The 16786-nt window shown below is 32.1% G+C and overlaps 1 protein-coding gene across 2 annotated transcripts in view; it reads right to left on the bottom strand.

Annotated features, from left to right (window-relative positions):
• Positions 1-4062: 4062 nt before the first annotated feature.
• The window catches only part of LOC127734705 (ubiquilin-1-like), a 32763-nt gene continuing 20039 nt past the window's right edge, over positions 4063-16786 (bottom strand). For both annotated transcript variants that reach the window (XM_052244711.1, XM_052244712.1), the window contains exons 10-15: positions 15332-15471; positions 14369-14452; positions 13623-13738; positions 9603-9852; positions 7797-7881; positions 4063-5621 (exon numbers count right to left, since the gene is read on the bottom strand). In XM_052244711.1, coding sequence (XP_052100671.1) covers positions 5557-5621; positions 7797-7881; positions 9603-9852; positions 13623-13738; positions 14369-14452; positions 15332-15471 — 740 coding nt within the window. In that variant the 3' untranslated portion in view covers positions 4063-5556. The remainder of the gene's footprint in view (positions 5622-7796; positions 7882-9602; positions 9853-13622; positions 13739-14368; positions 14453-15331; positions 15472-16786) is intronic.

Below are 16786 nucleotides of genomic sequence, written 5' to 3'. Positions count from 1 at the left end.
CATTCCAATCTTTTGGCAGCCATTAATATTCCCATTTCAATGTGGCATTTATACATTTTCACAACAGAATAATACGTTGCTTTTTTTTTTTTTTATTTAAAAAAAAAAAAAAATTGCATTTAATTTTTTTTTTTTTTATGAATTTTTGAAAATTTAAATGTTTTTGTAATTTTGCATTTAAAATTTTTTTTTCCATTAAATTTTGAAAAAAAAAATTTTTTTTGCACTTTTTTTTTTTTTTTATGAATTTTTGAAAAATTTGATTTTTTTTGTAATTTTGCATTTAAATTTTTTTTTTATTTATTTACAAAATTTTTTTTTTAGTCCAACTAAGGGGGTTAGACATGCACGCATGGCTAAGGGTTAGTTGAACAATAATTATTATATTTTATAAAATTCAACTAAGGGGGTTAGCCATGCATGCATGGCTAAGGGTTAGTTGAACAATAATGATATATTTTATAAAGTCCAACTAAGGGGGTTAGCCATGCGTGCATGGCTAAGGGTTAGTTGAACAATAATGATATATTTTATAAAGTCCAACTAAGGGGGTTAGCCATGCACGCATGGCTAAGGGTTAGTTGAACAGTAATAATATATTTTATTAAGTCCAACTAAGGGTTAGCCATACTCAAGTTAGATCAAGGCATCAATTACAGACTTAACCATATATTTGCCTGACAATTTGAAGATAATCATATTTGTAAATAACTTCATAAAATTCATCACTTTTTTTAATTTTATTTTATAACTAAGGCTTAGAACAACATACACCAAATCATTTCATATTCCATAATATATAATTATTCCAGATTCAATTAATTCCTTGTTTTTAAGCAATAGGTCAACTATATTTGATGCATGGAATGATTTTAAGGTGTACATGTCTGTCTGGCAGGGTTCATCTGACCTGAACTTTATTTTCATGGTTCATTGGTTAGTATAGAATTTCCATGGTTTGGTTGGTTTCTTTTATACTATAAGCAATAGGTTATCTATATTCTGTGTATGGAATGATTGTATTAAAGTTGTACATGTATTTCTGGCTTGGTTTATCTGACCTTGACCTTATTTTCTTGGATCAAAAATGTTAATGTGATACTTGTAGTAAAACTTTATATGCAGGACTATAAACATATAAAATGCTCCAGCTGGGGCGCAGCTTGATACGACCGCAGAGGTCGAACCCTGAACAGTTGGGGCAAGTATGGACACAACATTCAAGCTTGATACAGCACTGAATTTGGATTGTAATTAAATATTTGACACAGCATAGGTTTCTCACACAGAATGAAAGTGGTCTAAGAACTTAAAATTTTTTAATTTACCTATTCAAACCATATCATTATTATTTGATTTTATATATAAATCAGAAATAACCAATTTAAAATGGAAAATTTTAAAGAAAAAAAATCTCCCCCAATTTTTTTAACCCCCTTATGATTCATCACCCCCAAACTCAATCCCAGCTTTCCCTTTGTGGTATGGTACCTTGCAGTACAATTTCAGAGAGATCCATACACTTGAACACAAGTTATTGTCTGGAAACTAGAAAAATGCTTGTTTTTGGCCCCTTTTTGGCCCCAAAATTCCTAAACGTTTAGGGCAATTACACCCAAACTCAAACCCAGCTTTCCCTTTGTGATATGGAACCTTGCAGTACAATTTCATAAAGATCCATTCACTTACACACAAGTTATTGTCCTGAAACTGTTTTTTTTGCCCTTTCATGGTCCCTAATTACTAAAATTTTGAGGGAATTACCCCCAAAATCAATCCCAGCCTTTCCTTTGAGGTTAGGTACCTTGCAGTACAATTTCAGAGAGATCCATACATTTGAACACAAGTTATTGTCTGGAAACTAGAAAATGCTTATTTTTGGCCCCTTATTCCTAAACTTTTTGGGCAATTACCCCAAAACTCAGTTCCAGCTTTCCCTTTGTGATATGGAACCTTGTAGTACAATTTCAGAAATATCCATACACTTACACACAAGTTATTGTCATGAAACTAGAAAAACGCTTGTTTTTTTCCCCCTTTTTGGCCCCTAATTCCTAAAATTTGGAGGCAATTACCCCCATAATCAATCCCAGCATTCCCTTTGTGATATGGAACCTTGTGATACAATGTCAGAGAGATCCATACACTTACACACAAGTTATTGTCATGAAACTAGAAAAATGCTAGTTTTTTGCCCCTAATTCCTAAAATTTGGAGGCAATTACCCCCAAAATCAATCCCAGCATTCCCTTTGTGATATGGAATCTTGTGGTACAATGTCAGAGAGATCCATACACTTACACACAAGTTATGTCTGGAAGTTACAAAAATGCTTATTTTTGGCCCCTTTTTGGCCCCTAATTCCTTAACTGTGGGTACCATAACCCCCAAAATCAATCCCCACCTTCCTTTTGTGGTATTTAACCTTATGGTAAAATTTAATTGATATCCATTCACTTAAACTAAAGTTAAGAGTGCGAAAACTTATGTCTCTTCGGATGATGATGACGACGACGACGCCAACGTCATACCAATATACGACCACAAAAATTTTTTTGCTGTCGTATAAAAATGAATGGTCAGTATAGTAGGCAAGACATTTCAGCGTGTGCACTCTTGTTTTTTATGTGCTGAATCTAACCATGGACTTAGATTTTGGATATTGGACCATTAAGTAGATTAAATGTCCCATTTCAAATCTTTAAGTTATCTGACCACATTTATTCTGTGTCAGAAATCTATGTGTCAAATATTTAACCACTATCCAAATTAAGAGCTGTATCAAGCTTGAATATTGTGTTCATATTTGCCCCAAATGTTCAGAGTTCGACCTGTGCGATCGTATCTAGCTGCTCCAGGTGGAGTGCATTTTAAGAAAATTGTTTTATAAATTAGGACCTTTATATTTGTTACACATTTTTCAGTGGGGCCTTTTATAGCAGACTATGATGTATTGGTTTTTCTCATTGTTGAAGGCCATACAGTTACCTAGTAGCATTGTTTTTATCTTTATCATTTGAACTCAGGTGGATATTTGTATCATTCAAAATCATTATTTTTAAATATTGATGGAACTTATTAATCTTGAGAGAGATGAGAAACGTAACCAAAGTCAATGAAGAGTGAAATGTAGGTCATGGTGACTTAATGTTTGCCTTGAGGCTAACCTTCATACAATGCATATTTACACAAGTTTAGATGATCCTATTATGTAAATTACCTAGATATGAACTCAGAAGTAAAACTAAACAAAATTTAATAGTGTAAAATGAAGGGTAACCTACTTTTGGCTGGATGCTAACCTAGTTCGAAATTTGCATATACACACATGATGATATGATCCTATAACTTATAGAAATATGCACATGGATGTAAAATATACGCAATATCAACTGGGACAAAATCATAACCAAAGACATTCTTAGGTCCCAAAGTTAGAGGTTTCTACATAGAAAGTTGCAAAAACTTGGCCTACAAGTATCAGGTCTTTTTGGGAACACAGACACCGACTACTGACATGGTGCACAAGCCACATGGAAGTTGAGAGTACTCCATTAGTTTTTCCTTTAACTTGAAACTTATATGAAATGCACTAATTTAAAATATGAACAAACGTCTCAATCCAAGTAATACCAATGTTGTACCATAAAGATTTCAGAGAAATGAACTGAAAAGAAGAACTTTGCCATAACAAACAGACAACTATAAATCTATATATATGGGGAACATAAGAACCAATGTGTCAATATGTGAAATGCTGGCATTTAAACTACATGTAAAACTTTGTTTCCATAAATTACAATTTTAATGTAAAATCTTTTAATTACATATACAGATTGATGACATGATAAAGACATACAGTTCAAAGGTTAACAGAACAAATATTTGTAATTAACAGATAACAAAGGGGAAATAACTCATTATCTATATCCCACCCTATTGCCACAACGTAAACTGCTATCATTGCGAGTTCAACCAAAATATTAATATCTATTAATAAATTCAATCAATGTACTGGTATGTAATTTAACTTATAAGTTTGATTGGATGAATTTATTTTACACACACAAAATGAACACTTTATCAAGCTAAATGCTTTGAATAACTGAAAACTGTCTTGTTCTTCAATACTTTCAGAAATTACAAAAGTGTTCGAGTCTGTCTTCTGCAGTAAATCAATAATTACATTTGCATGTTTTCAAATAGTGTTTTTCATCTTCATAACCATGAATCATTTTGTTTGAAAACGCTTAATTTAATTTTTTTTCAAATCCTTTACTTGCTGTGTTTCTTAATAAGAAACAAAAGATCATTGACTTTTAAGTTTGAATATATTATCATGTCACTATATTTTCATTATCCAAAAATATCGAAAATTCCATGGAACATGTTTTTGTATTTTAGATATATATCATGTATACAAATATTATCCTGTAAATAATATATAGGATGAACTTATTAACTTGGGCACCCCACATCTCCTTTTAGTCATATATTATATTGCATCACATATCAGTCTACAAGTATATCATAATAGAAATGTGCATGTGATACCCTGTTCTAACCTTCTCAAGATTTGGTACACAGGAAAAATTGGAGAAAGTGTGGCATAAATTAAAAAAAAATTGTTACTTTTGCAAGAAATTCTGGTCTGAATTAACTAAGGATGAGCTTCAAACAATGATAAAGGACATCCAGGATCCTGTTGAAACCTATTTGTACAAGTTATGTATACAGATTATGTTTGTGGTACCATTGATTGTCTGACATCTAAAATATTGTCTACCTATAGCAACCAGGAAAAACATATTAAAAATGATAATCTTTTCAATTAAGAGTCTATTATGAATCCTTTGTCCTGCAGATACAAATAATCTGGCATTAAAAAACCATGAATGGTCAATGGGTTCAAGAATTTAATGGTTCAATAAGACATTTTGATAGAAAATAAGATAATTTTAATTAATTCTAAGGACAGATATAAAATTTAAAATTAAACTGAGTTATATTTCTATCAATTGTTCTGTTTAAATCATGGGCAATTCAAATCTCATTTCATTATATAAACCTCTCTGATTAATTATTACATTCCATGGTCTAGCCCTCATAAGATTTCCCTAAAAATTATAAATAAACTAAGTTATGAAAAATCTGTAATTGACTGATAAATTTCTGCATTGGATTAGTTGCTTCATGAAACTCAAACCATGTGTGATGTTTAAGCAAGTTGTTGGATTTTAATTGAAACAGTTTTTTACAGTGATACATGTATAAAACAAATTGAAATATATATAATAACTCTATTTTAAAATATGGAAACTGCAAATATGTGACATAACATAATGAATCTGTTTCCAGTCTGTTGATGAATATTGACACTATATGAAATCATTAAACACGGACACTGATGTCTTTGCAGAAGTTTTTACCACAAAGACCAAAAATAGCATGGGTTTACAGCTAATCAATTTTATCTAGATAAGATTTGAAGTATTCAGAAAATGAAGTTTTATAACACAAATAATTCACATTTACAATAATACTAAACAATAAGATTCAGCTTCTAGAAGATAAAATTCTGTCTATAGCATCATTTACATTTCCCATGGTAGCTGTCAATGCTGAAAAGATAATGAAAACATAAATTAGTCAAATGTGGAAAACAATTGTGTATAAGAAAGCATTTGTATATTTTTTAAAACACAAGATTAAAATATATACTGTAAATTCAGAAATTTTTGTGATGTTTTTATCATTGCGAAAATTGCAATGGGATATGATTTGCATAAATAATAAACTGCTTCGCTGAGCGCAGCTGGATACGCCCGCAGAGGTCCAACCCTGAACAGTTGGGGCAAAAATGGGCACAATATTCAAGCTTGATACAGGTCTGAATTTGGATTGTAATTAAATATTTGACATATAGGTTTCTAAATAAATGTAGTCAAAGAACTTGAAATTGGTTATATGAATTGAATTTATATTCAATTAAAGATTTCTTGCTGTTGTGCAATACACTGTACCGTTGCGCAATACTTAGTAAATCTGTTGTCAGACTATAAACAAATAAAGTTCAATTAATTCTCAATGTCATATTAGAAATTTATGAAAATGTAAAGGGAGCTTACATCAATAGATATAAACAATTTACCAAAGTTTCATGAGAATTGCTGACAGCATTTTTGAGTTATTGTCCGAAAACTGGAAACCCCCCCCCCCCCCCCCCCTTTTTTTAATGAATAATACCCCATAACTCAGAAATGATAAATGAAAAATTTATAAAATTCTAAACGGAACTTACATCAATAGATATATAAACAATTCACCAAAGTTTCATGAGAACTGCTGAAAGCATTTTTGATTTTTTGTCCGAAAACTGGAAAATCCCCCTTTTTTTATGAATAAAACCCTGTAACTCAGAAACGTCAAATTTAAAATATATAAAAATCGAAAGGGAGCTCATGTCAATAGATATAAACAATTCACCACAATTTCTTGCAAGTACTTGAAAGCATTCTTGAGTTATTGTCCGAAAACTGGAAAATCCCCCTTTTTTTAATGAATAAAACCCCATAACTCGGAAACGTAAAAACTAAAATTTATAAAAATCGACAGGGAGCTCATGTCAATAGATATAAACAATTCACCATAATTTCTTGCAAGTTGGTGAAAGCATTCTTGAGTTATTGTCCGAAAACTGGAAAATCCCCCTTTTTTTAATGTATAAAACCCCATAACTCAGAAACGTAAAATCTAAATTTTATAAAAATCGACAGGGAGCTCATGTCAATAGATATAAACAATTCACCACAATTTCTTGCAAGTTGGTGAAAGCATTCTTGAGTTATTGTCCGAAAACTGGAAAATCCCCCTTTTTTTAATGAATAAAACCCCATAACTCGGAAACGTAAAATCTAAAATTTATAAAAAAACGAAAGGGAGCTCACGTTAATAGATATAAACAATTCACTAAAGTTCTATGCAAATTGGTTAAATCATTTTTGAGTTAATGTCCGACATGTTGACGACGGACGGACAGACGGACAGACGGACAGACAGACAGACGGACAGACGGACAACGGTATACCATAATACGTCCCGTAAACGGGCGTATAAAAACTTGTCTTTCAAATTTTGATAGCATAATTTTTATGCTGCATTTTCTGAAATCGCAATTACTAATGTCACATTTTTGTACATTGTTCAACTACTGTCAAAAAAATGCACACACAAATTTCTGAATTTACAGAAGTCAATAATGAGCAAACATAGTTTTACAGGAAAGATACTATAAAATTGTCTATTTCGAACAATTCTCAAACAATACTTGTATATGTCAACTTTAGGTTATTATGCAAACAAGGTCTGCTTCACTAAAAACATTCTGTACATAATGGGTTTACAGAGATTGCATAGTGTGCATGCATCCACAGAAACAACTTTATCATGTATTTTCATTCTGTACAGTGGTTGTAAAGTACCCAACCAATAATGAAAGTGATCAAAGTCATTGGTTAAAGATTGGAAGAGTTGTGTGCATATTTTCAAACCATGTTTGAGTCTTCCATTGAGGTATGGTGGTGGAAAAACAAACACGATATAGCACAATTGCATTTAGTTGCATAACTACAATTCTTTAGAATTGAAAGCTACTTTTTTGCAGTGATTAAGTGCACATATATAGCAGTTCATTTGTGCATATTTATCAATATCATGTACTTTGAAGGTGCTTGATGATTCAAACTGATTCAAATAGCAGTTATTTACCCCTTGGCATTAAATTGTAAAATTTATACCTCTGAGATTCTGTTCTCGATCAATAAATCCCATAGCAGCCATCTGTTCTAATTCTGTAGCATATCTCTGTTCTGGTGGTTGATTCTGCAATAAACAATCCTTTCGTATTTTACATTGAGAAAAAAAAATTGTTATCAATGCAGATATTGATTGGACTTTTGTTCTTTTACATTGAAAAAAAAAAAAGTTATCAATGCAGATATTGGACATGGTACAAAATTTACAGATACAATTTCAATTTTGTTTTCAGGAGTAATATATTAAACATTTGACTTCACAAGCTAAGATTATTTAAGTAGACTTCAAATTTATATCACAAAGACCTGTACTTATAAAAAGAAAACGTTATGTCTACTTTAAAGTAGTACCAAGTGTACCATTTGAACCTGATGCACTTAAGGCCATTGTAACCCAACAATTTGAAAAGACTGTAGTAAACATATTTATGACATCTTTACACTAATTCCATTTAATGTGTAGCAATTGATACTTTAGTCTGGGAAAACATGGTTTATTTATTAGTTGTAATTGGTTTTGAACTAGCTTTCAGTAACTGCAATTACTCTTCAATCAATATTTTGGTGGTTTTTTTTTCTTTAGTTATTTTTTGTGATGTGTGCTAGTCTGAAGACTCAAGATATTAATTCCAACTAATTTTTATAGTTTGTTCCTATGTTGTGTTGTTACACCAATGTCCAAGGTTAGGGAAAGGACTGAGCACTCACAATTATGTTTAACACTGCCATATTTTTTATATGCCTGTCCAAAGTTAGGAGCCTGTAATTCAGTGATGGTTGTTGGTCCAGGTATGTCATATTTGCTTCTCTTTGTTTTGTTATGAATTGGGGCCATGTTTCACATTTATTTTTCAAATACATGCATATAAAATTGAGAATGGAAATGGGGAATGTGTCAAAGAGACAACAACCCGACCATAGAACAGACAACAGCAGAAGGTCACCAACAGGTCTTCAATGCAGAGAGAAATTCCCGCACCCGGAGGCGTCCTTCAGCTGGCCCCTAAACAAATATATATATACTAGTTCAGTGATAATGAACGCCATACTAAACTCCAAATTGTACACAAGAAACTAAAATTAAAAATAATACAAGACTAACAAAGGCTAGAGGATCCTAACTTGGGACAGGCGCAAAAATGCGGCGGGGTTAAACATGTTTATGAGATCTCAACCCTCCCCCTATACTTCTAGCCAATGTAGAAAAGTAAACGCATAACAATACGTACATTAAAATTCAGTTCAAGAGAAGTCCGAGTCTGATGTCAGAAGATGTAACCAAAGAAAATAAACAAAATGAAAATAATACATAAATAACAACAGACTACTAGCAGTTAACTGACATGCCAGCTCCAGATTTCAATTAAACTGATTGAAAGATTATGTCTTCATCATATGAATATCAGGCACAATCCTTCCCGTTAGGGGTTTAGTATCATACCATCATAACATATATGAGAAGAACATAACCCGTGTCATGCCAATATGTTCACAATCCTTTGCTCAAACTTTAATGATCTTTTCCATCTCAACTTCTCCATCTAGTTGAAGAAGAACTTAAACCCTTAATTAGCAAAAGGAGTATTTGTATTCCTTTATTCAGCTATCAAAATCATCATACATATTATCAGATAAATGTTTTCAAACTTGTGCAACACTGACATGGTGTTAGACCTTGCCTAACCGGGACCAGTTTACTGGTACTTACACAAGTTCCTTCTGCCATTAGACTCATCATATAGAATTTATATCCCTTTGCCTGACTGGGACCAGTATACAGGTACTTACATTAGTTCCTTGGGCCATTAGACTCATCATATGGGCCATTAAATTTGACATCTGTTCTGGACTTTGTCCTGGTACTGGTGCTGGTGCTGATGTGGTGGTGGTAGTTGTTGATGTTGTAGTATCTGCTGTTGTGGTGGTTGAGGTACTATCTGTTGACGGTGATGTTGGACTCGTCAGGGAGGTGGATGTTGATCCTGTGGTAGGTGTATCTGTTGTTGTTTGTTGAGGTCTTGTTAGCAATGGATTCATCCTTCAAGTATTATATTATAATATATTGTTATAATAATGACTTTATTGTAAACATAATAACTTATGACTTCAATGAGACTCACAATATTTTTGTTTTCTAAAACAATTTATTTTTGAACAAAAATGCTCCTCAAAATTGTATTGTGTGTACCCAAGGATTTTTTCCCTTTTAATTTCATTTTACTGGTATTTATCTATGTTGACTTCTATCAAACTGCTCTCAAACCAAGCCTCCAAATATTTTTGTGTCTGTACACATTCAGATGTATTTAAATTCATGTCACATCTAAATTTCCAAATTTGGTTTGAATTTCAGAATTTCAGTCATTCATAAGTTGTCTGGGCCAAATGGAAAGTAGGGCTGTTCTCATTTTTATCTTTTCCTTAATATTTTGAAACCCCTTATGGACTTTCCCTTGATGACGCATTTAAATAAATTTGTTCAGTAACCTCTAATTTTTTTAATATCTTTTAAACTTTGCATCTGAAATACAGTGTTATTTACAATACTATTTTTCATATGAATTTGAAATTCATTTCTTCCTTTACATTTCATAGAAAAAATCAACACAAACTTTTGTCAACAAGAGTGCACACGCTGAAATGTCTCGCCTTCTTTACTAATCATTAATATTATGTTGATAGTCCTAAATATAAAGCTTTCTTACAACTGTCACATAAACTTAACATTAACCTAGAAAACTAAACATTGACCAATGAACCATGGAAATGAGGTCAATGTCAGATGAACCATGCCAGGCAGGCATGTACAGCTAACAATTCTTCCATACAACAAATATAGTTGACCTATTGCTTATAGTTTAAGAAAAACAGGCCAAAACACAAAAACTTAACACTGAGCAATGAACTGTGAAAATGAGGTCAAGGTCAAATAAAAACTGCGCGACTGACATAAAGACCATAAAATATTTCCATACACCAAATATAGTTGACCTATTGCATATAGTATTAGAAAAAAATGTGGATAGTGTCCACATGTGGACACAGATGATGCCCCCGCTTGCATATCATATAGTTATAAAGGGACATAACTGAAGAACGGTAAAAGTGACGCTACCCAAATTTGAATTTGATCCAAGTTTTGTGGTAATAAGCATTGTGTGTAAGTCTCATAACATTTAGTTGAGGCTAACTTAAGTAGAGAACAGAAACTAAAAATTCAGCAATTTTTCTATTTGTAAACACGCATAACTCTAGAACCGTTGTGTATAAGTTTCATAACATTTGGTTGAGGCAAACTAAAGTTAGAAAACGGAATCAAAAAATATGTACTTGATCTTAGTTTTGTGGTAATGAATATTGTGTACAGGTTTCATAATGTTTGGTTTGGGCAAACTTAAGTTACAGAATGGAAACTAAAAATTTTGCAATCTTTCAATTTATAAAGGGGCATAACTCAATAATGGTTAAAATGACACTATCCAAATTCAACTTGATCTGTGTTTTATCAGTGGAAGTCAAAATTAAACATTGCATTGTATAGAGCATTGATTGTAGTTGATTCAACTATAATCATGGACAAAGGAAGATAACTCCAATTTTAAAAATAATTTGATATTTAGTAGATAATAAAAATTTTGCAATTTTTCCATTTATAAAGGGGCATAACTCTAGAACGGTTTAAGTGACGCCACCAAAATTCAAACTTGATCTCTGTTTTGTGGTAATAAGCATTGTGTATAAGTTTCATAACATTAGGTTGAGGCAATCTTAAGTTACAGAACGGAAACTAAAAATTTTGCAATTTTTCCATTTATAAAGGGGCATAACTCTGGAACGGTTGAAGTGACGCCACCAAAATTCAAACTTGATCTGTGTTTTGTGGTAATAAGCATTGTGTATAAGTTTCATAACATTTGGTTGAGGCAAATTTAAGTAAGAGAACAGAAACTAAAAATTTTGCAATTTTTCCATTTATAAAGGGGCATAACTCTAGAACGGTTAAAGTGATGCCACCAAAATTCAAACTCGATCTGTGTTTTGTGGTAATAAGCTTTGTGTATAAGTTTCATAACATTTGGTTGAGGCAAACTCAAGTTAGAGAACGGAAACCAATTTTGGGACGTACAGACGGACGTTCGTATAGACGGACAAGGGTAAAACTTAATGCCCCCACCGCTACGGCGGGGGCATAAAAAGACCAAAACTCAAAATCTTAACTTTGACCACTGAACCATGAAAATGAGGTCAAGGTCAAATGACACCTGCCAGCTAGACATGTACACCTTACAATCATTCCATACACCAAATATAGTTGACCTATTGCTTAAAGTGTAAGAAAAACAGACCAAAACACAAAAACGTAACATAAGCAATGAACCATGAAAATGAGGTCAAGGTCAGATAAAATCTGCCAGACTGACATGTACATCATTAAATATTTCCATACACCAAATATAGTTGACCTACTGCATACAGTATTAGGAAAACAGACCAAAACACAAAAACTTAACATTTAACAATGAACCTTGAAAATGAGGTCAAGGTCAAATAAAACATGCCAGACTGACATGTACATCGTAAAATATTTCCATACACTAAATATAGTTGACCTACTGCATACAGTATTAGAAAAACAAACCAAAACACAAAAACTTAACATTGAGCAATGAACCGTGAAAATGAGGTCAAGGTCAAATAAAACTTGCCAGACTGACATGAACATCGTACAATATTTCCATACACCAAATACAGTTGACCTATTGCATACAGTATTAGAAAAACAGACCAAAACACAAAAACTAAACTATGACCACTGAACCATGAAAATGAGGTCAAGGTCAGATGACACCTGCCAGTTAGACATGAACCCCTTACTATCATTACATACACCAAATATAGTAGACCTATTGCTTATAGTATCTCAGATATGGACTTGACCACGAAAACTTAACCTTGTTCACTGATCCATGAAATGAGGTCGAGGTCAAGTGAAAACTATCTGACGGGCATGAGGACCTTGCAAGGTACGCACATACCAAATATAGTTATCCTATTACTTATAATAAGAGAGAATTTAACATTCCAAAAAATCTGAACTTTTTTTTCAAGTAGTCGCTGAACCATGAAAATGAGGTCAAGGACATTGGACATGTGACTGACGGAAACTTCGTAACATGAGGCATCTATATAAAGTATGAAGCATCCAGGTCTTCCATCTTCTAAAATATAAAGCTTTTAAGAAGTTAGCTAACGCCGCCGCCGCCGCCGCCGGATCACTATCCCTATGTCGAGCTTTCTGCGACAAAAGTCGCAGGCTCGACAAAAATTCAATTGCTTGCATCTAAAAAATAAACACTAATACTTATATCAAATTTTTACCATTTCTTTGATGTTTTATAAAATAGTGAAAATTAGAAACTCAGCAGCAACCATTCTTAAAGCTTATTTGATTATGGAATGAGCAACTGGTAGGGCCATACACCAACTTCTGGAAATTCATTGTTGGTTGGTGTGTAACTGTTGTATTGCTGTCTCAATGACATTCTATGTCAATTATTTTTGTAATTCTTAGGAGACTGCACTCTAATTCATGTGAAGATACTATCATTTTATTAATAGACACTTCTTTCCAGAATTAAACTCATAATGAAAACAATTTATAGTTAAATTAACTGACTCACTCCACCAAAGGCCATTGTTTCATGAAGCAATGTTTACATGCAGTCGAGTAGGTAGACTAGAGATAGACTACTGCAAAATGTGTTTGTTTACTTTGAAGAACCCATAACAAGACAAAATAAATTTTACCCTGGAAACAATCCTGGTGCTTCTTGTTCAAGTTCTTGCATTCCTTCCTGAATTCTCATCATGGCCTGCATTGCTCTGGGGTTGGTCAAAAAACTTTGTACATTTGGATTTTGTAACTAAAATGTTAATAAAACAGATGACAGGAAACTCTTATTGATACTGCAGTTTGTACCTGACAAGGCTACTTCAACACTATTATTTTTTTAATTTCTACAATAATTCAAGTTATTAGAAAAGATATTCATTCTCATTTCAACTTAGACATATGTATCCAAAAATGTACTACACTTCAAAAATGAAATCGTGATAACACTGCACTAAAAATACCCTGTTTTTTTTTTATCAACAAATAAATTCATCATTCCATTAGAAGATGTATCTAAGTTGCATAATAACTAGAATATTAGTTGAACCATTTTCTAAACTACTGATTAATTTGTGTGATGTAAAGTCAAATTGTTTAAGGTCAACTACAGATAATTTGCTATCCAAAAAATCTCATTTTAATTTAAGTTTCCAAATATTATAATCAATCCATCCTTAAGCTCTAACAAAGGACCTAGCCCACAGGTAACTGTCAAGACTTCTTACATGGATCCTAACCACCAAATGCAATAACTCCATCCTTTACACTGTCAGATAAACTGCAATACCATCTAGGTTTTTTTGTTAAGTTTTGAGTTACTAGCACCATCCCCTTAAACCAATTTTCCATTCCAAATACCCCTGAAAAAGGTTGTACTTACCTGTTGCACCATATTAGGTAGCTGTGTTCTCATTTGTTCCTGTAACTGTGGGTTACCAGCAAACATTGGATTAGCAGATAACATCTACAAAAAATACATCAAATTAATTTGCCTACAGTGATCATTTCAAATTTGACTCCCATCATAAATCTGATATAAAAATTCTACTTATACTACACTATTAAAATGGCTAAAAAATGCATAATTAATGAGATTTGTGGTTTTCTTAGCTCACAAAATATTTGAAAGGAGTAGGTCCAGTAAGACCCCTTTTTGGCCCCAAAATATAGCAGTTTTACAAAATTGTTAAAATGTAAACTTTTATCTATTTATTGGAAACTAGAGTTCTTCTGTTACATAAATATGGGCTGTTTTTGACAATACAATGCACATCTATCGGGTACTAGCATCATTAAGTCAAGCTAAATCACTGAAATCTTCACAATTTTAGCATTTGAGTTAAATTTTAGACGGTTTCCGTCTTAAATGGAAGTGGCCGCATTTGTGTTCATTCTTAATACTTTAATGTAAGTTGTATTTGATAATACATAATATATATTAAGGTTGAGAGTGAACACAGATGCGGCCACTTTCATTTTTGACAAAAACCATCTGAAAAGTGGCATATTATGGCATAGCTGATAGATTTTTTATATTTAAGCTTGAACTTGATCATCTTTAATGATCAAATCAGTTCAAATCATTCACATAAACTAATTGAATCGACTGAAGTAGACACTTAAGTGTTTAAAAAGTGTCTAAAATCTTTCATCAGAATCTGATGATCAGATGAACCTGAAGTTTGAGGCCAAAATCAGCCCTTACCGGACCTACTCCTTTGGTAGACCACATATACTATTGAATCAACAAAATTCAATATTCTATAAGGTTAAATACCATTAATAACCCAAATAAATAAATTTCCATTTATTATCTATAAGCAGGTGTACACAAATTACTTACATTTTGTGCCATTTCTGGATTTGAAGATAAATTCTGCAACATGGCCTGCATGTATGGAGCTTGTAACATATTTTCCATTAACTGTGGGTTTTGTGTAATCTGGGACATTAAACTTTGCATTCCAGGACTATCAAACATTCCTGTAAATAGACAGTGATGTTATTGAAGTAGATATACATTTATTTTTCAAACATTAAAAATTCCCACCCTTTTGAAAATGCAAATGGAAAATACCAGGGTGAAGTAGCCAATTACCTTGAATTAGGCTTGACTGCTATAAACTTATCATCAGTAGCAACAATAAGAGTTATTTTCTTTTATCCTGACATAAATGCAGATGACCTGCAGCAGTTCCTATACAGTTTAGGGTATTAATTTCAATATCAAAGGAGCCTCAATGTATATCAAAATTTTGAATTTGAGGAACCATATCTCAAATATTTATTAATATGTATCTTAACTTCAAATTTGTCATGGGGAAATTTAGACATCTTGTTTTAAATGTTTTTCAAAATATGAAAGGTTAGGATCCTTAATTTTTAATTCAATTTTTTCTGTCAGTACCACCAATAAGAATAGAGATGGTATGGTATGGAGTTAAAAATCAATTGTAATCAAAATTTTCTCAAATTTGCAAACTGAATATTAATCGATTCACTTTAATAAAATATGCGGTATACCCTACTATGATGTCACTACAATGACATCACAATTAAGTTGGGTCTTCCAACATTAAACTTATATTTTCTTCAGTTACATTTTTTTAAAATTTTAAATTTAACCAAAAATATCATCATCCAATTATTTTGTTTGCGGTCAAATTACAGGGCCAAATAACCTCTAAATGGGACCTTATCCTTTGTGGCATTGCATACACCTCATTTATGGGAGTTTCAGGTTTTGATAGCCAGAAGCTCAACATCATTTGTGTAAAATCATAATAACATATATATGGGTGTTATTACTGTTTCATAAATAAATCTTTGCAGCTGCTTAGAATAGAATATGTATGAGCCTTTAATGAGCCTTCCATGGAACATGTGTGTCCACAGTTGGAATCATCAGGCAATACAAAAATAAAACAGAATTTGTAAATTTCAAAAATTGTCTGAAAACCACATACACTACTGTAGAAAAGAACAAATGAGCTGCCATTATTAAATAAATTAATAAATTATATTTTCAATTTGAAAAAAAAACAAAACAACATATACATGTATAATATAAATTTCTACCGCATTGTTAAAACAAATTTTGGTGTCTAATTGATGCAAATAATGGATTAGACTTGGCATCACAATAAAAAATAATATTCTTATTCAAAGTAGAATTTTTAATTCTAACTTTTCAAAAAAATAAAAAAATATTTCTTGAATCTCTTGAAGTAATCTGATCTTTGTGAAATTATATGCATGCATTCTAATTCAAGAAAACCACATGACTACTCTATACTGT

Source organism: Mytilus californianus, unplaced genomic scaffold (genome assembly GCF_021869535.1).
Source record: "Mytilus californianus isolate M0D057914Y unplaced genomic scaffold, xbMytCali1.0.p SCAF_3, whole genome shotgun sequence".
In the NCBI taxonomy this organism is placed as follows: domain Eukaryota; kingdom Metazoa; phylum Mollusca; class Bivalvia; order Mytilida; family Mytilidae; genus Mytilus; species Mytilus californianus.
Note: the sequence above shows the minus strand (reverse complement) of the source record. Positions and strands in the feature narration are given on the sequence as shown.